Source organism: Cyprinodon tularosa, unplaced genomic scaffold (assembly GCF_016077235.1).
Source record: "Cyprinodon tularosa strain WSP-4 unplaced genomic scaffold, ASM1607723v1 ctg286, whole genome shotgun sequence".
In the NCBI taxonomy this organism is placed as follows: Eukaryota; Metazoa; Chordata; class Actinopteri; order Cyprinodontiformes; family Cyprinodontidae; genus Cyprinodon; species Cyprinodon tularosa.
Window position 1 is genome coordinate 13,286 of NW_024038992.1, and position 20,372 is coordinate 33,657.

At 38.1% G+C, this 20,372-nt stretch overlaps 1 protein-coding gene across 1 annotated transcript; it reads left to right on the top strand.

Annotated features, from left to right (window-relative positions):
- Positions 1-1,209: 1,209 nt before the first annotated feature.
- On the top strand, positions 1,210-19,235 carry ak7b (adenylate kinase 7b). Its single transcript, XM_038290657.1, has 18 exons — positions 1,210-1,353; positions 3,033-3,221; positions 3,305-3,413; positions 4,652-4,746; positions 4,827-4,937; positions 5,022-5,105; positions 5,326-5,414; positions 5,500-5,590; positions 5,670-5,747; positions 6,156-6,305; positions 6,391-6,519; positions 6,596-6,692; positions 8,107-8,229; positions 17,323-17,364; positions 17,438-17,635; positions 17,722-17,927; positions 18,008-18,166; positions 18,692-19,235. The coding sequence occupies exons 1-18, from the start codon at positions 1,261-1,263 to the stop codon at positions 18,734-18,736; spliced, it is 2,088 nt and encodes a 695-aa protein (XP_038146585.1). The 5' UTR covers positions 1,210-1,260; the 3' UTR covers positions 18,737-19,235.
- The last annotated feature ends 1,137 nt before the right edge of the window (positions 19,236-20,372 follow it).

Genomic DNA, 20,372 nt, shown 5'->3' on the forward strand with positions numbered 1-20,372 from the left:
TAATATAAGATTAATTTAATAGGTTATTTTGCCCCATCAAACCTAAGATCTTTAAAGAGGACCTATGCAACTGTATTTATCCCTTGGGATTACTCCTTCAGGGAGATTCTGGTTTCAGTAGCTTATATAGAGTACAAAGAGTTAAAGCAAGATGCCATTAAATATAAAAATAAAACGGACAATATAAAAAGAGTGTAAATAGTACAAAAAAACATAAAAAAAAGTTGAAATGTACTGGAACATGTTCCCCTTAGATATAAGAATACCTCCACTGTAGAGACCTAAGAGAGGACTAAAAAAAAAAAAAACAGTTTGAACTGTAAATATACAGTCATATGTTTAGATTACTTTTTTAATGTATTTATTTCTGTTTGCAAGGCTGCACTTTAAAAAAAATGAAATTGTCTAGAGCTGTTTCAAACGAAATGTTTTTAACAGTCTTGTATACAAAATCACAAAATAAATCTAAGTCTAAACAGTAGTTGACTTGGGTTATTGCACTTGTACTGCAGAGATGCACTGACCTAGCCTGGGTGCCAGTCCGAACTTAGTCCCGCCCACAAGGTTTGAGTTCGGGGAAGTTCGGTCTGGCTCTGCTCCATAGTAGCGCGAGTATTAAAGCCCACTGTCAGGCGATCCAATCAAATTGTCAGGGCGGGCTTTATACGATGATGGACAGATGATCAAGAGTAACGTTATCAACCACGTGACCAATGCGCGCTTGGGTGACAACAATAATGGCTGCCGCTGGAGAGTTTGGGTGAGTAGATTCTGCTATTAGGTCTGTTCTAGAAGATATCGACAGCAAATTAATTTTAAAAGAGGAACAGAGAAACGCGATCAAGTCTCATCTTCTTATTATAGGCGTGCAACTGCACGCTTTGATTTTTGTGGACAACAACTATGCCTCGCTTAAGATACGTCACGCACTCCGTTGCTCTTATTGGTTGTAGGTCTATCCAATTGAGTGCAGAGGCATTTTTTTTCCTGGTTCGTTCAAAACACGCCCCATAATCACAGCTCTATGGAGCAGTATCAGACTCATATTCTGACTAGAATTGAGTCGGACTACGTCAGGCTAGCACTGACCTAGTTTATTTAAAGTTTATTTAAAGATTAAATGTATTTCTAATGATTTACCAAACCAAGGAAGTCTAACTTCTTGTCACTAACACTGCCTGAGCTGGTTGTAGAAGCTCCTTTTGGTTTGGCTTTATCGTTGCCATAGTAACGAACCACCTCCAACAATCTACTGGAAACATGGCGGAGTCTCAGGTGCTGAAGCGCAAACTGATCCCTAAGCGGGTTTTTCTCAACAACATCGATTCCTACTCTTCCAGCAACATCGCCGAGGTATTTTTGGACTGTAAAATTGCTTTATTTGATTTTGTTGATCACATATACCGAAGAATCTTACAATCGTTGCACTGTAGAAAAAAAAAAATACTTGAGAAGCGTGTCCGTTGTGAGTAGCAAGTAGGCGTGTACTTCGGACCGCTTTTTTAATCCGCATACAGCGCTGAAGTTTACCTTCAATCAGTGGCGTGGACTGTATTTTTGGGGACAGGTACGGTTGGAAAAAGGGCACCTTGTAGGTCGCAGGTAACCGCTGATGCTGACCTTTAATGACGTTCCGCAGTCCATGGGCAGAAATAACAAATTGGCATCAATTAAATAAAGAACCATTTAAAATCCAATAATACAGAGGTTCATATGATTTACTAAGTGCCTCAGGATGGATGGCCTTTGTTATAATTGTGTTATTTCTTGCAGTCATAAATATCTTCCTTAAATATGTATTCACTTGCTCAAAGTTGTCAGGTAGTTTTCCAGGATCCTAGAATTCCTTTAAGTTTATTTTCACTTCTTTTGAGTTGGTATATATTACAATTTGAAGATTAACTAAGATTTACAATTAAAATATGAATAAAAGCTACTCCATTATCTTATTTCAGGTGCATAATGTGTAATAATCCTAATTTAAGGTTAAACACTCTCATTCCAATCTAAAATAATCTTAATTTCCTGTTCAGATTGGATGCCAATACAGTAATTTTATGAAAATTGTACATACTTGCAGTCCAAGATGGCTTTTAATAAACACAGAAAGTGAAAATGTAACTTTATCTTAATGCCACACTTTAATTTTATAGAACGTTATTAAAGTTATTTTTATGAATACCGATCATTTGGCCTTATGTTTGCTTTTAAATGAAATGTTTAACTTGAAAAAAGTAACTTGTGTGCTGTAATCGTCTTAAAAAAGACATGAGTAAAATATTAATAAAAATCTAGACTCTGGGTTTTAGCTTTAAATTCATACATTTTATTTTGGGGCAAAGACTTAAAAAAAGAAGACAAAAAAAAAAAAAAAACATTGCAGGAGGGCACTTTTTTTGTCGAGAGGGGAAAGGGGCAGGGAGTCTAGCACTACCCAGTGTCTATTTGCGCAAGTCCCTGCCTTAAATTGATTTTAAAATAATTTTATTCATATTCAGTAATTTAGTTGATGAATCTTGAACAAGTATTTGGGAAAAGTAATTTCTTTTTCAGAAATTTCAGCAAGATACACAATAAAAATAATAAAATAAGGTTAAAAACATAAATTTGTTTTTTTCAAATAGAAAATTGACGCACAAGACAAAAATTTTGAAACCAATACTTTGATTGGTTAACTATGTGCAAACTAAGTGATAAGATAAACTGTTTTAATTACCACCAATACTTATACAAAGCATTTGTATAAATCGATAATGTCTGCATAGAATACAGTTTTTCCTAATGTGGTACTTTGGCCTGACTTGATAAAGAGGCAAAGCAGATAGTTAAACAAATATCTCTTAAATAGAGTTAAAAGTAAACTATATATTTTTTGTTCTCTAAAATATTTATGTAAATCTAACATAGTAAGTCTAATTCATTACCAAACTCTTCATCAAAGCATCTACAAACCTAATTTAATTAATTGTTTATCGAATGTCCCATTTACTATAGGCGTCTATTCTGCTATGTCATTGTTCTGTGTTGTACAGTTCCTATGTAAGAGCATGGAGATGGTCTCAAATAACGATCAAGATGATGATGATGATGAGGATGAGGATGAGGAGGAGGAGAAGCAGAAGGAAAGGGAACCGCTCCACCCCGGTCAAGTCTTCCAGGTGGTTGGAACTGTCTGTGCCCAATCCAATGAGCCCAGATCGTACATCCTGGAGGAATATTATGTGAGTGATTTCACCCAGACCTACCTTATAAAATGGTTTAATGGGAAATTAACTGGTTCTGTCTTTATTCTGTCTTTCTTAAGCATCCCGATAGAGAACAACTGCTTTCAAAGCTTATGGAGTGTCACATTGTTATCTACAACATCAGTCAGGATGCTGAACAGGTGGAGGAAGCTACCTGGGCTGTCACAGGTAACCCACAATAGATAGTAATGCGGTTTCATGAATGTAATCTTAACCTTAAACCTAATTCTATTTTCTCTAATGAATATTGTTTAATGGTTAGTTATGCAGTTGTTAGAGCAATATCCTATATTTTGTGAATTGAAAAAAAAACAAAAAAAAACTAAGTAATCATGTTAAACTTTGAATATTTAAGATTTTTTTGAAAAGAGTTTATTATCATTTCAATAAAAAGAACTGCATTCATTCACAACAATTTATGATTTTTATTCTGGTTAAATAGCACTGGAATATTCTGCCAAGGTGCCACTAATCCACTTAATGTTGTCAGCACTTTTTTCTCTCTAAATTAACATGTTTACACTACTTTATTTCTCTGCACTTCCCAATTCTCAAGGACTTTGACATTTATCTAAAATCAAACCTAACTCGTTTCTGTGACAGCTTAGCCTATTTTTTGAATAATGCAGCTCTTAAATATGTGGTAGTTTTATCTAAATAGCTGTGTTTACACTGATAAAAAAACACAAGTGTCTTCAGAGGTGGAAACAATGCACCTCTTCTGTGGAAACCTTAGGGGTTAGTGACAGAAAATTAGTGAACAAACTGGATACGTACTGAAAAATAAAGCGTATAGGGTCAGCAATAACACAGGCATGACTGAGAGATTGAGAAATGTCCAAAGCTTTGAACTGATACTGCACATATCCCTGAACACCCTCTATATCCTCCATGCAACATGTGGTTGTAGCATCATTCTGTGGGTATAGCATTCTTTGTCAGACATTGGTAAATAGATTAGAGTTTTTGGAAAGATGGATTAGGCAAAATAAAAAGAGATTTTAGAAGAAAAGTTTACATTCCACCAGCATAAGAACTTTTCATGGATCTAGATGTGCAAAGCTGGTAGGTTGGCTGTAACAGCAGAAGAAAAATATGGTTTTTATTAAGTCAAGATAATTATGCCAGTTTTTTATGTAATTCAGATTTTTACTGGTATGGGTTGAACATTTTTAAAACAACATATCCTTTTCCTTCAATTCACTACTTTCTGTAGGTTCTAATCAAAACATTACCTTGAAGTTTGTGACATAATATAATTTAACGGGTGTTAATACTTTTGCAAGTTCCAACCTGAAACCTGCAACATTTAGGACACTATAAGAGCATGTTTTGAATCAAATTAGCACCGTAGCTGATAAAATAATGAATATATCCAAAGAAAGTCATCTCTGGTTCCTTCACAGCTCTCCATAATCAAATAGAGCATTTTTCCAGCCTCAAGCTCTTTATCCTCATCTCCACTGTGATGACATGGGCCTCCACTATACTACGGGATCCAGTAAGTTACCTTCTTATTATGTTTTACTTCTGTTCCTTATTAAACACTATGAGCTGAGAGGTATTTCTTTCTAATACCAGGAGGATCCAGAGCGCCCCTTAAGTGACGATTTTTTCTACTGCAGACGACCACATCCTAGGTTCAAACAGCACATCGATTTGGAGAAGATGGTGGTGAAAATGGGAAAATCTGTGCGTTCACATTTCACCTGTAAGGTTCTGGTTCCGTCTTGCAGACGAGTTGGACTGATTATGTTGGATGGGCTCTGTTCACAGAACCGGAAGGTTTTCCCCACCTATGTGGTGGCATCAGGCCTGCAGTATGGAATGGGAGAACATATCTTCCACTACTTCTTCAAGGTCTTCTCACAGAGCATTAAATAATTCTCCACCTCTGATACACTTACGCTTTGCTGAAGTAACAATGGCCCCTAGTGGTCACTAGTAAGACTTTCTCAGCTGAACTTCAAATGCATGAAAAATCTTATTATATAAAAGGCTGGTTACAAAAAACGGCTTATTGGACTTTTTTAAAACAGACAAACAAATAACTGGATCTTTGGAAAAAAATATGTTTTAGGAGTCATGGCTGGGAAAAGAAGCTGAAATATCCGTGTTTGGAGATGGGAAAAACTTTGTTCCCACCATCCACATTAGAGACTTAGCCAGGTAATCCACCTGAGCAGATGTGGACATACATGCATGCCTCTAGATAGTCATCACTTTGATAAACTGTCTTTTCTCTGTGTCTCAGGGTGCTTCAGAATGTAATTGAACATAAGCCTAGACCTTACTATCTGCTGGCGGTGGACTCATCTCACAGCAGCTTTGAAGAACTGGTAAAGGTGAGGGAAAAAAAAAAGAAGTTTAATCTCTGTAAAAGAGTCAAAGAAACCAAACAGTGCTTGCTTATGCTCTATACAGGCTGTCTCCTCTGTTCTGGGACCTGGAAAGATCCGTAAAAGGCCTTTTGCGGACATCTACCTCATCGAGGACTTCAGTGTATGTTCTGATTTAACTCTGCACAAACTGAAATCTAAGTAAGCTGATTTCTCTTTAAATAAATTTACCTGCCCTTGATTTCTAACAGGTAAATAAGACACTTTACCCCTCTGGAATAAGATTCTTTTTTTCTAAATCACAAAAATAAAAACTTAATGATCTTATTTGAAGTGCAACACATTCAGCTGTTTTATTTTATCTTGTTTTAAAAGAAATTAGTAATTCAATGGGTAGATCATTTTATTTTTTAGCTTAAAATTAATGATTTATTTAAAGAAATTTCTACTTATTTTTAGATTAGTTTTTCAGTGATGAATAATAAACGTGGTGGGGATGTCCTGTGAAAGATTCTGCTGCTATGTTAATGTGCAGCGGAACCACTGCTGTTGACTCATTTCTGCCTCACAGGACATGGAGATCCATTCCCTCCAGGTCAACCTAAGGATGGATGCAGAAACCATCAGAAACCTGTTCTCCATCAACTGGCATTGTGAATTTGGACTGGTGGAAAACGTGGAGCTGGTGGTGGAGGAGTATCGACAGGCTCGCAGGCTTTTAGTCGGTTCTTAGCACAGATTCAAACCCATATAGTGTTTCTCTAATAGAGTAGTCCTTGAGCTGCTTCGTTGTTTCTTTTTTGCAGCCTCTCCGACTTTGCATTCTAGGTCCTCCTGCAGTTGGAAAAAGTACATTCTCCATGCAGATCTGTAAGCACTACAAACTACATCACATTACCCTGAAGGACACCATCTCTGAGGCCATCGCCCGGCTGGTGAGCCGCCATGTCTCACCAATAGTTTAAATTCAAGGTGACCACAATCTCAAACTCTGTTTTTATCCATGATCAGGACAAAGCTGTGAAAAGTCTTGATCCAGATGCTGAGGACCCAGCAGCAGAAGATGAGGAGCTGCTCAGTCACCTAAAGGACAACTTGGAAAATGATGGTTGGATGCTTTTAATGCAAAATTTTCCCTGATTCATTGTTATACAAGCTTAATAGATTATTGTTTCTAACACAAGTTTTTGACCAAACGGACACTGAATGTAGTTTAAAAACCCTTTGTGGTCCTTGGACATGATAAACACCTGGCAGTTTGCCAAACGTTGGAAAAACTAATATTTTTCCAGAAATGGAAGCATTTCATGTGCTTGACTCCAGTGCTTAATCCTAGACTCTTTAATGTTTTGCAGTGCTCTATGCCAATGGTCGGTTTGCGATCTTACTTTTAAACATACTGGGATTTTTTTGGAAGAAAATAAAGAGACTAACGTTCTGACAATGGTCACTAAATCCCATCATTGATTTTGAAATGATAACAAATAAAGCAAAACTTTATTTTCTTTTTAATGAAATTAAACGATAACAACCTGCGCTAAACTTTAAGAAAACCACTAGAAAACAGCACATTTCATTTTAAACATGTTTCAGGGAGGTTAAATGTGAACAATAACATGTTTTTCTGCAGGTATTTAACGTGACGCTTTGCCCGCTTGTTTGAACAGGGCAGCTTCTTGGCTTTATGTTAGAAACAGCCAAGTGGAAAATCACTTTCAAGTCTGAGGAGTTGTGATTATGAGTCTTTTCGCACAGATATGTGGATGCAAATAGAAAAAATGCATCAGTTGTACCTTTTGACAGCGCAGCGTACTCTGTTGCTACTGGCAACCAGAACTCTTCCAGCTAGCATGCAGAGAATTAGCGTTCTGTAATGTGCGATCAGGGGAGAGTTCAAGCAGGGCTTCCTACAGCTCTGGTGACAGATGATGCAGGGTGAAGGTGGTAAAAGGCTGCTGTGTGCATTTGTGCTTTTTCGGCCTGTCTTACTTTGGAGAACACTTATTGAAACTTTAACGCAGGCTCCTGAGGTGAGAGACAATAATTCCTTCCATAGTTTGAATGGTTTTCTCATAACTCCGTAAAGACCTCAACATTTCCCCCATCTACTCACACAGCCTACCACTCCAGCTTTCTTTTAAATGCTGTGACCTCACTGGACGGGTTTGTTGCCTCTTTGCCTGTTTGAGACCAACCACTCACCATATTTCTAATATCCAGTCAGAAGCTAGATTCATTTTTCCCATTTATATTTTTTCCAAAATGATTTGGCGACCCTCAAAAATCGTTTCATGACCCCATGCGGGTTCGGGACCCCAATTTTGAGAATTGGTGCTCTATGCTCTGTGGAACCCAAATAAATAAATTTCTTAAAATATTGCAAATAGTAATAGTTTTTAAAAGACCACAGTAATCTGACAGATGTGTTTTCTGCTGAGCTACGATCTATTGTCCTTTTATTCCCAAATCCTGAGTTGGAATTTATTCTAAGGCCGTGTCACACCTCTCCTTTTGTGTCGCAGATGTTTCAGAGGAGCAGATCCATCTGTTGAAGGAAAAGCTGCTGTCCACTCCATGCAGAAACCAGGGTTATGTTCTGGATGGCTTTCCCAGCACATCTGAGCAAGCAGAGAAGCTGTTTGGAGGTGAGAAAGGGACATGCTCCTTGACATGCGCTTATAAAGAGCTTATAGAGCTTTTTTACATTTGGTCTTTATTATAAATAAAAACTTCAGAATATTTTGTTGGCTCAATTGTTCCCGAAATTACATCTGCAGGACTTTGGGTGTATGTACCTACCAGCTGAGCACATCTAGAGATTTGATCCATTCCATTTTATTAGAGCCCAAGCTCAGTCAGACGAGATGGAGAGCATGAGCAAAAATCTAGACACATATTCTCAGTCAGATCTAGTGCTGCTTTGTAAAAAGGCTATTCTTATGCATGAATTTGTTTAATCCAAATAATTCCGTTTTTGTTCAGATCTCTTTTTTTTGTCATTATCTGACTCAAAGGTGAATTCCTACTCATTTCCAATTTTCTGAAATGATTTTGTTTTCTTACTATGCAGAGTTTAAAAGTCAGAAAAGTCTGCAAACTGCAAATCGGACTTTTTTGCATATTTCTTTCAACCATGACTTTCTTCTTACCATTATTTCATACAGTCTATATAAGGCTCGGGCACATGACGTCACACGTTGCGCGGCAGACATATTGATAGCTGGTCAGCCCACTGTTTACACTTTGACTTCGCGCCTGTAAGGACTAGCTTTCTTCTGCTAGTAGTTTGCTTAGTTTTTTGCCGTTTCATTTTACCTCTGCTGTCGTTATGGTCGCCCGTTGCTGTGTCGTAGGGTGTAGTAGCGCAAGCTGTGACTGGACGGGGAAAAAAATCCCAAATGGATTGTCTTTTTACCGTTTTCCAACCTGGAGGCGTCTCAATGGAAAACAAATGTCCTCCATAACAAAGAGTAGCCGGCTAGCATGGGTCGCTGCTGTAAGACGGCCAAATATAACTTTCAACTCAATCCCTGTGTCCATGAGAGTGTGTTCCCGGCATTTTCATTCTGGTAAGTTACAGAACATACTGTTTTTATTCATCTATCTCCGCCCCTGCGTGGTAGTACCATGCTAGGACAGTCATATATCATCAGAATGTAACTACATTATCCCTGGACACGTACAGTCAGCACAAGATTTATTTAGATACATTTTTGATGTTTTACGTTAGTGCCAGCACCTAGTCTTATCACCACAACAAACACCACACCATGTTGAGACGGTAGCTTACCTTGGCTCTGATGACTGTGTTCTCATTCGGCTTGATAACTTCCATGTCATGCACTTTTCCATCTGTCAGCTGTTTGTAAGCCTCTAGCGACTTGTAGCAGCGAAACTTTTCATGTGTGTAGGCACTGACGCCACACACTAGATACGAAAATACGTCCTCCCTCGCAAACGGCGGTAGAAATTCTTCCCCAACGCACCACTCCTTGCTTTCTACTTCGTAGGGATCAAGTCCGTTTATGAAGCCCATCTTTTGCAGATAACGGTCCCTGGCTTCCCTCTGCAGTGTGTCTCGGTATATTCCGCATCCTTTCTTCGCTTTTAACATCGCTGTTTACTCGTCTTTCTGCTCTGTCTCTATGCTGTTTTAGGTCTTTGTTTACCGTAGCAACGGTAGCAACTAGCTACTAATATGGCGGCGTACCCAGAATGCAACGCGCTGTGCCCGAGCCTTATTGCCCTGTTGACAAGGAAATTTGCTATTGACATATTCTCCTACCTTTTCTATTGATTGCTTTTAGCTGCTACTCTAATTAATTTTCTTGCCTTGTTTGTCACTTTAGGTGGACGGCCATCTCTTGGTCTTTCTGCAGTTTGGCCATACTCATGACTTTTTCAGATGACATATTAAAGGAATAGTACACCCAAAACATGATTAGCCTTCATTTTCTACTCACCCCCATGCTGAACAAAACTCTGGAGTACTTTTTTGATATCTCAAATGCATCTGGAGATCTGGGAGGCTTCTTGCTGTCTGCTGACATTCAAATAATGGAGGTCTATGGCGCTCGAGACAGAAAGGTCCATAAAAGTCCATAAAAACGTGTCAATATTCCTCCATACTGCTCGTCCAATGTATTCCAAGTGTCCTGAGTGGGTAGCGTCCATAATTTACTCGAAACGAAGTCATTTAGAATGTTTTTAGAGCATAAACAGTAGTGTATAGGATTTCCTAATAGCGCCCCCATGCGCGCTCACGACGCTACGGAAGCCGGCAGACCAAACCAGCGCATTCAGCTCGGCAAAGAACTCATGCTCTTCCTCAACACTGAAGTCCTCAGACATTTTTCTTTCGTTGTTTCTTTCTTTGCACAGGTAAACAGCACATTTCTTCTTCTACGCTTGCATTATCGGCAGAGCAGACGCTGAATGCGCACTTCCTTCCGGTTTGGTCTGCCGGCTTCCGTAGAATCGTGAGCGCGCATGGGGGCGCTATTAGGAAATCCTATACACTACTGTTTAGGCTCTAAAACGTTCTAAATGACTTCGTTTCGAGTAAATTCTGGATGCTACCCACTCAGGACACTTGGATTACATTGGACGAGCAGTATGGAGGAATATTGACACGTTTTTGTGGACTTTTGTGGACCTTTCTGTCTCGGGCGCCATAGACCTCCATTATTTGAATGTCAGCAGACAGCAAGAAGCCTCCCAGATCTCCAGATGCATTTGAGATATCAAAAAAGTACTCCAGAGTTTTGTTCAGCATGGGGGTGAGTAGAAAATGAAGGCTAATCATGTTTTGGGTGTACTATTCCTTTAAGTTTAGCGAGGTTCAAAGCTTCAAATACCGTTTTTTTTTCTTTATCCAAAAATTGCTTTAATCTCTCAAAACCCACTATGTCGCTGGTGACCTGTATTAAAGCGTTTACAACTAATAACTTAGAATGCATGAAAATTACACTGGTAATATGTTTACCAATATAGACATGTTAGACATCGTCGGAAAGCTTAGATTCTCCACAATTCAACGGTCAAGTCCATTTCATTCAATCGTTCCTCAAAGCCGACTGATTTTCATTGATTTTCATTGATTTTCACATGCTTTAGATATCATTTATGGTTTGACCGTGCCGCTATGTTATTCAGGGGCCTCAAAACTGTAAATTTTCAAACCAAAATCTTTCAAAATTCTCCTTTTTTACATCGTCACCATGGCCACATCCTCTTTTGAGGAAACATGAAACTTTGCACTAATCCTATTTACATTTTTATTTGCATTTTACACATCCTTTACATTTTCCTAATTTTGCTCTTTTCTTTTGCAAAGGACTTTGTCTTTTTAAGAATATTTTAAGTTCAACTTCGGTCAACTTCCAGGGAAACAGATGCTTTTGGACTTTTTCTTTTGGTTTATCAAATTTCAAGAAATGTTTTGCTTTTAAAAAATTAGTGTGTTTCTGCCATTATTCTTCCAAATGATTCTATTCTACAAAATCTTCAGATGATTCAATTGTTTTTTTGCAGTTTGAAGTTTGTGATGACTTCCTATCACATTGTCATATGTTCTTCAGCTAGTTTGTACTTTTTTTTCCTTTATTCAGTTTCTGTGGCAAATGTTTCTTTTTTATTCAGCAGAAAAAAGCATTACCAATTTGCTGTTTCTCCGAAACAGCTTTTTCTAGTTATTGTTATTATTGGGGCCTACCATAGCAAAGCATGGAGCCACTTATCATTCTACACCTCGCAGAATGGTTTATTTCTTCTGACTTCAATGTGGCCTGAACCCTAGGGTTCACCCCCACAATACAGGTAGCAAAATATCCAGCTTAAACTTCAGATGTGCTGAAGTTTGCTATTATTTGTATTGCTGGATAGTTAACATGGCAGTGTAGGGTTGTATTTCGTTCTCACAAATCTAGGAATTTACTCCTAGGGAAAAAGTAGAATAATACGACGGGGTATTAGGGTCAGGCTAGAGATTTTTTTTTCTATTTCTAGAATAAAGTCGTAACATTACGAGAATAAGGTCGTAAAATTACAAGAATAATGTCATAACATTACCAGAATAAAGTAGTAAAATTACGAGAATAAAGTCGTAAAATTACAAGAATAAAGTCGTAACTTTACGAGAATAAAGTCATAAAATTATGAGAATAAAGTCGTAACATTACTAGAATAAAGTTGTAATATTATGAAAATAAAGTCGTAACTATGGAAGTAAATCTGTGTCGCTGGGATTTGAATAAAAAATGCCACTGAAATTTAAATGTTGTATGTTTGTACTTACTGTTTCAGTGTTGAAATATATTCAGAACACATTTTTGACCTAAAAAAAATTCATTGTCATTATTTCTACACAGATGAAATTTCATTTGTTATTTTCTCTTCAAGCTAAAAATTCACATTACTATTTCAAAGTGATTACATTTTCAATACTTATTTTTTAGTTTAATTTTTCAGTGTTAAAAAAAAATGTATATAAAAAAATTCAACATTTCAAAATTCAAACTCAATATTTTCAGCCTCGTGAGATTCAACTGGCTCTATTTCACTGTCTTAAATTCGGCGTCTAAATTCAGTGTAAAAAGGGAAGGGTTACTTCAGGTCATAGACATTAGCAATGGATTGTGGTGTCCAACACCCAGCCAATCCCGTTACGTTTTCTTAGTCACGTGACGTGACGCTTGTGGCGCTCATAGGAAGGAAAACCAGCATGACGGAGCCGGTCATGCAAGCTAATGCTAACTCAACGGTGCGTTTATTACTTTCATTTTTCTGTAGTTTATTCGAGAATAAAGTCACAACATTACTAGAATAAACTTGTAATATTACGAGAATAGAGTCGTAACATTAGGAGAATAAAGTCATAACATTGGGAGAATAAAGTTGTAAAAAATTATGAGAATAAAGTCGTAACATTACGAGAATAAAGTCGTAAAATTACTAACTAGTAAACTAATAGTTGGGTCAAAAAACAATAACATTTCATCATGATTTTTTTTAAAAGATTTGAAAATGTTAGTTATTTTTAATTTATCATTTTAATTGCATTTTTTTTTATTTAACTGTTTATTTTACAGTTTAATAGTATGACGTATTAGATAAATACATAAGTTAAATACATGAATTAATTTAAACAATTTCATGGTCCATTTATTGCATGGGACATCCATATTAAGTTATGATATATTTTGGAACTCCATTCACCTTCAGATCACAGTGAGTGTGAAAAACATAATAAAAACTCAGACTGGGGGTAAAGGTGGCTCCTCATGGCCTGAACACAGATCCATGCCACCCTTTTTAGATTTTCTTTGGGGGAATAAAAACAATTTCCTTTTTCTTTCACCTCATGAATATGCTCTACTTGTGTTGATGTTTCACATCAAGCCTGAATTTAATTTATTGACATTAATTGTTGTAATAAAAAAAAAACAGAACATAAATGATAGAAGAAGGAAAACATCAGGACAAAAACTATTAAATCCTTTGGATTAGAACCCAGATTATGCCCCCATCCTGTCTGAGCAGCACTTCCTGATTCTCTCTTAAAGAGTTTTGGGCTCTCAAAAAATCTTTTTTGTTCTTACAATATAAGAAGAACAAAAATGAAGAGTGGTAATGATGAAGGGATGGAGGATGGAGACTCTTCCAGTCATGCTTTTACTTCAAAGGTCCCCAAATGTCTTTGGTGATGATGAGGGCCTCTGTTAAAATATGGATATGGAGAAGAAGTGAACACACGGTCTGTCTCGGTGACCAGCCGCTGCAGATCCAGGCTTCTCTGCATCTCCAGAGGAATGTTTCTTCTCTGCATGTTTCAAATGGCAGCAGCGTTGTTTGCTCTAGCTGAGCACGGTCGGAACCAGAACAGACCTCCCTCAGGGCCTTGCCACCATCCCATGTAAACAACTTGCCCTAGTGTATATTAGACATTTTGACGTTACCAGCTGACTTAGTTTCTGTTCTCTTATTCCTAAATATTTTATTCATGTCGGCTCATTTACAACTTTGAAAGGAGATATTGATGGTAACTGTGAGGACGCTGCTTATCTGAACTCAGAGGAACTAAGTTATCCTCTGGAACCACAACAGCACCTCAAACTGAATGATGTCATTATATTTAAGTCCAAATGAGTTCAATCTGAGCATTTAAGGGTCTGCCATGAGGAAACCCACTGACTGTCAGGAACAGGAATCAGCGGGTTTCTGTCTCCCTCTGGTGGCTTTTATAATAAATCGTGCAGGAATTTACCTTTTTTTGAGAGAAACTCTTCAACTCTATGGGCTTACATGTGGTCCAATATTACTGAAAGAAAATATATTTTTTTATGAAAAGGACATTCAAAGCAAATGTGTTTAAAAGACCAAAACTTAGAAAGCTTCTTGAAACGAAAGACGGTTATGAAAATATTTATGTGCATGCAAGTCTGAGCGATATTTCTATAGTTTGCTATTTTTCCAGATTGTTTTAGCAGATTCTATTGTCAAATGGGATTTATATAAATACGTTTCTGATTTTGTTTTGTTCAATTTCCTCTGAGACCATAAAAGTTACATTCTTTTCAAATCCTATTTTACAGATTTTACACCTTTAGAGGATCTATGAACAGAAAAATAGAAACGAGTCTGCTCTAAATCAGTCTCTTAAAAAACATTTGAGAACTTCCCAGCTGTTTTATGTTTTCTGGCTTCATTATTAGTTTCAACATATAACTTTCTAGAGTAAAAAAAATGCTGAATAAATGTTTCAATGTTTTGGCTGGTTATATAAAGTACAGCCATGTTGCAAGCTTGCGTGAGAGTGAAACACGCAGTTGAGAGTGAATCAATGTGAACAAGTCGGAGCTGAATAATGACAGCAGTCCTGTTTTTCTGAAGTTTGGACGCTGATCTTGCTTTATTACAATGCCTAAGGCTGAAAAAAACAAACAAAATACAGCTCAGAAAAGGCACTGCGGCTTATTTTAGCTTAAAAAGCTGCAGTTTCACTATTTTATTTTATAGATTTTTATTTTATTGTATGTTTATAAATGTTACATTTTGTTATATAGACTGATTTTGAAAAAGAAGTGGAAAATACTTGCTTCATAAATGCTTTGTGGCTGTCAAAATGCTTCAGTGTTATTCTATAGGTCAAATAGTTGAGTAATAGCTTTTGGCACAATTTTGCATCATTTGGTACATTTGGAGAGATTTGGAGACGCTGGTGACACCAAAAGTTCAAAGCTCCACAGCTCTGGAACTGTTGTAGCTAGAGTTCTAAAATTCCTGCTTTTGTGGTTGACATGATGTAGAACAAAGGTACATCATTGAGACATGCCTATTCTCAAGCATGTTTATATTACTGCTGTTAAAAAAAAACCTATTATTTTTGAGAATAAAAAAAACCCAACTTTGAGTCGTGTTTGAACTGATGCAGCTTGGACTGTGTTTTACTTACCCAATTTTAATTTATATGTTCAGAAACTAGAAGGTGTTGGCTTTCAAATTATGTAATACACATGTAATAAAGGCTTACAGTTCCTAAGATATTTGCTTTTCCATTTGGGTATGCAAAATATGTAAGAATTTCCCAAAATGAGGTGGATGTTAAGACTCCTTTACAACTTCTGATCTATCTGCTGGCTTCCTTCATGATGTTTTCTTTGTAAAAGTATCCAGAGGTTCTAGAGGAGTTTCCCAGTCTTCTTTAAATATCTGTCAGCTCGTATGGTCAGAAAGCCTGGCAGAGAGATGCTTGAGTCCGAGATATGATCCTGCAGCCATGTTTCAGTAAAACACGTAACGCTGCATTGCTGATATTATGCCTGTTAACTTGCTAGGGCTTGAGTTGTAACTTGTTTTCTTAAGATCTCACAATGATTGATGGAAGAGATGGTTTAACTTTGTTCTTCCTCTCTCTTCTCCTTACTCCTGCTCTGCATCCCCGGCGCCTCCTTTTCAATTCAGCTGGTACTTTTGGAAGTAGTTGAAGTATATTATTTCCGCTTTAGATATGTTAAAAAGCTTCTACCTGGTGTAAAAAAATTTACTTGCTATGGTTGCTGTGGTTACGCATCATAAATATTAGTGAAAATCCCTCCATCAACCTTCAGAAGAAAAGGTGTATGTGTGTCAGTGTGAAGGTGAGATGGGATGTCAGTGTCTGACTTCAGGAGGATTTAGGGAATAAAATGTTCCTGAGTCTAACTCTTTTTGGATTTAATGTTCTTGAATTCTTTCTTAATTGAAGTGGGAAAAATGGTACAGATAGGTGGAATTGGTGGCAATGCCTCTGTACCTTTTCTAAACACATTGCAAAAACTGAGTCTAGATCTGTTTCATGGCATCCCACAATCTCTTATTCTGTCCCCAGCACCCAGGCAATGCAATGCAAAATGCAAGTGCATATTATCTAATTATCTTAATTAAGAGTAACAATACTGAAATTAAGGGTTAAACTCACTTAATTTAATACATTTTTACTTATTTCTAGATAATTGTGCAGTGCCATGCAGCTCAAATACCACTTTTTCACACTGGAAACACAGAATGCTTGCAGCTGTGTGCCTGCAAAGCTTTGTGAGCAGCAGAATAGAGATTTTAACTTCCTGAGAAACAAAAGCTGTTCTTTGGCGTTGGTCACATTCTCAATCATGTACGCTGAGGAGAGTGGTCATCTTTCTTGGACCTTCTATGGCACACTACCACCTCCTTGGTCCTACTGGTGTTCAGGATAGTGGTAAAAGATGCTATTTCTTGGCCCGGATACCAATACCAGATACCTGGCTGTTCAGTATTGGCTGATACAGATACCATCTGTTTGAAATTGATATATGTGTGTGTGTAGATGAAGAACTGCATACGACTTGGATGTAAAATATTTACCATCATGGCTTTGTCAAGCTGCTGCCTACCTTTGTGAAGCAGGAAAAAGACTACCGGTAATACAAAGTGAATCCAGTAGAGCTTTTTACTGCCCACCTGGAATTGGTGACAATAGTTGAATAAACTTTTAACTCTCAAAATGGTATTTGTGCCCTATTTGTCGGTATTCACCGATACTGATACCACCATTTTAGTGCAGTATCGGTATCAGTGCAACACTACTAAATATGTATGGATTTAATTGGTTAGAATTTTTTTTTTCTGAGATTAAAGGTCAGTAAATTACCCCAAAGTTTATAACTGTAACATACTAAAAAATATATATTTTTTAAACTTTCATTTTATTTCTTCATTTTCAGAGGACCTGAATACATTTTCTTCATCAACAAGTATCCTGCCAGGTACATTCTCCATCATCATTAGTTTCCTTTAAAGGTATCTGGATTAACCTGGAGCTCCTTCTTTTGGCTGCAGAGTTCCTGTTGTGTCTCGACGCCTCTGACTCCTTCCTGACAGACCGAGTGATCAACCTCCCTGAGGAAGTGGTCCAAGAGCTCAACTACGATTCTGAGCAGTTCCTGAGACGACTTAGTATATACAGAAAAAACAACCAAGAGGACAAAAGCGTTCTTAACTTTTTTGAGGAGCTGAATGTTAGGCATGTGCACCTAGGTAATCTGATGGGGGACAACATCCTGTGTAGGTAACTGATGGAAGCATTCTGCATCATTCTGTTAAGTTCCTTCCCTGTGTTGCAGAGATCACCAGTGGTGAAGAACCTGCCATTTCATTGCTGATGCAGACGATTTTCAGCACAGTTGGCTTTCCTAGGACATACGCACCCACCTGTCGGGAGTTAGAGGAGGCAGAGGAGAAGATGAGGAAAGAGGCAGAGAAAAGGGCTGAGGAGGAACAGAGGGAGGAGGAAGAGGCCAGGAGCAGGGCTGCAAACTGGGAGGAGTGGGTAGGTGGGGTTAAGTGGGCATGTGCTACCGCCAGCATCCAGAAAGCCTTAGAGTCTCAGGTCCGGTGTTTGCCTTTCAGACTCATAGATCCGAGCAGGCGAAGCTGGAGGAGGAGCGGCACCTGGAGGGCCTTACTGTTCAAATGAGAAGCTATCTGATGGAGCATGTAATGCCAACACTGAGTCAAGGTCTAGCTGAGTGCTACAGGGCTAATCCACCAGATCCCCTGGATTTCCTGGTACTGCCCAGCTTATAGTCCGTTACTTTTCTGAATATCAGTGAATTTCAGCTGTTTCAAAGAATCGTTTTAGAAAAGCATTTTACTTAAGATGGTAGGAACATTCATACCTCATGATAATCAGTAATTTTTTTCTCCATCTCTATCAAAAAATAAGGGATAAATGGGTTCATAATCAGATTTTAAGCTACGTTTTATTTGAGGAGGAATCGAAAGCTTCAAATCTCTAAGATTTAAAGCATCAAAGTTAATAACGAGCCTTTTCTGTGGATCAGTCTTTGGACCAATTTTCTCACTGTACTTTCACCTCTGCCCAGAGTTTATGAAAAGGTTTAGTCAACTAATCAATAGTAGACATTTGCTGCAACCAAGGACAATGTGACAAAAAAAAAATGTAGAGCATCAGAGAGACGGCGCATGTATAAGCTAGCTATCAGTCGAGTTTTTTATATGCAAAAATAGTACAACAGGAAAGTCAGTAAAGCATTTATGCTACATGATGCTTTTTGGTGTGCTTCATTCCAGGCGGAGTACCTGTTTCGGAACAACCCGTTTGACCACCCCAAGTAGAAAGGATTCATTTGTGAAAGGGGATGTTCCTGTGCAGTTTGATTAAACAGACGGTTATTTGTTATTTGTTGAAGGAAACCTAGTTGAGTCACAGTGTTTCTCTCCCCCGTTGAAGATACGCAGTGTTTGGACTCCTGAGTACCGGCTGAGAATTGAAAACAACCATTTAAAAGTGTGCATGAATCCAGAAGCTCATTAGGAAGTTAATTTGTTTAATGAACTCAGGAGCAACAACGCTCCGGTCATAACAGCTCAGATTTGGCTGTAGATATCTGGGAAGTAGAAACGATACAAAAGGCAGCTAATTTGCAGCTCTCTGGAGTTTCCACTCACAGCTCCAAAGTGTTCATAATTAGCCGTAACAGAAGCCCAAATAATTTCATTGAACATAATCACTACACAGGGAAATTAGTGGGAAACACTGTGACAAATAACACAACATGTAGAGAAAAGAGCAATTCACATTCTGTAATAAATATGTTGGCACATTGGTGAAACAGCCCTGTGTGACTTTCTGTTTTTCACCAACCTGTTTCAGTAAGATTCCGTTGACGAAAAAATGTTTATAGTGGACATTTCTTTAATGGAGCAGCACTGGTTCTTCTTTGGTTTCCAACATTCTCTGTTTAAAAACATCAGACAGGTTGACAGAAATGTTGCAAGTCAACATGCCACTCAGTTCTGCAGAGTCTTGGTAGTAAACCATTGAATTAATTTTGCTATGTTAAACCAGGAAGACATTCAAAACATGCAGGACACCAAGCAGGGATGACAGTGAACACCTTAACCTTTGGTTCCCTATAGCAGCGGTCGCCAACCACCGGATATCGGTCCGTCGGCCATTTGGCGGGATTTTCTGCGGTTACAGCGACCAAAACAAAGCTACGGAGCAGACTGGACATCAGGAGCACACTTCGTCAGTCATTGTCTCCGATTACGCTTAGATGGGACCGTATTGTTGTTTTATTTTTATGCTGTTTGTATTTGATTTTATGCCAGTCGTATCCCCACTCCCCCAACCCCAGCCGGTCCGTGAACATATAGCGGTCCGTGGTGTAAAAAAGGTTGGGGACCGATGCTCTATAGGGTTTAGATCAAGCTAGTTGTCAGGCCAATTAGGTATAGTGATATTTGGTCAGTTAAAGCAGATGTTCAGCTTGTTAGTAAAATAAAGAATGGAGTTTTCTGTGTTCCATGTAAACTTTAGCTAGGATAAAACACATTGGATCAGCACCCATATACACTCACCGGACACTTTATTAGGTACACCTGTCCAACTGCTTGTTAACACTTAATTTCTAAGCAGCCAATCACATGGCGGCAACTCAGTGCATTTAGGCATGTAGACATGGTCAAGACAATCTCCTGCAGTTCAAACCGAGCATCAGTATGGGGAAGAAAGGTGATTTGAGTGACTTTGAACGTGGCATGATTGTTGGTGCCAGAAGGGCTGGTCTGAGTGTTTCAGAAACTGCTGATCTACTGGGATTTTCACGCACAACCATCTCTAGGGTTTACAGAGAATGGTCCGAAAAAGAAAAAACATCCATTTAGCGGCACTTCTGTGGGCGGAAATGCCTTGTTGATGCCAGAGGTCGAGAAGAATGGCCAGACTGGTTCGAGCTGATAGAATGGC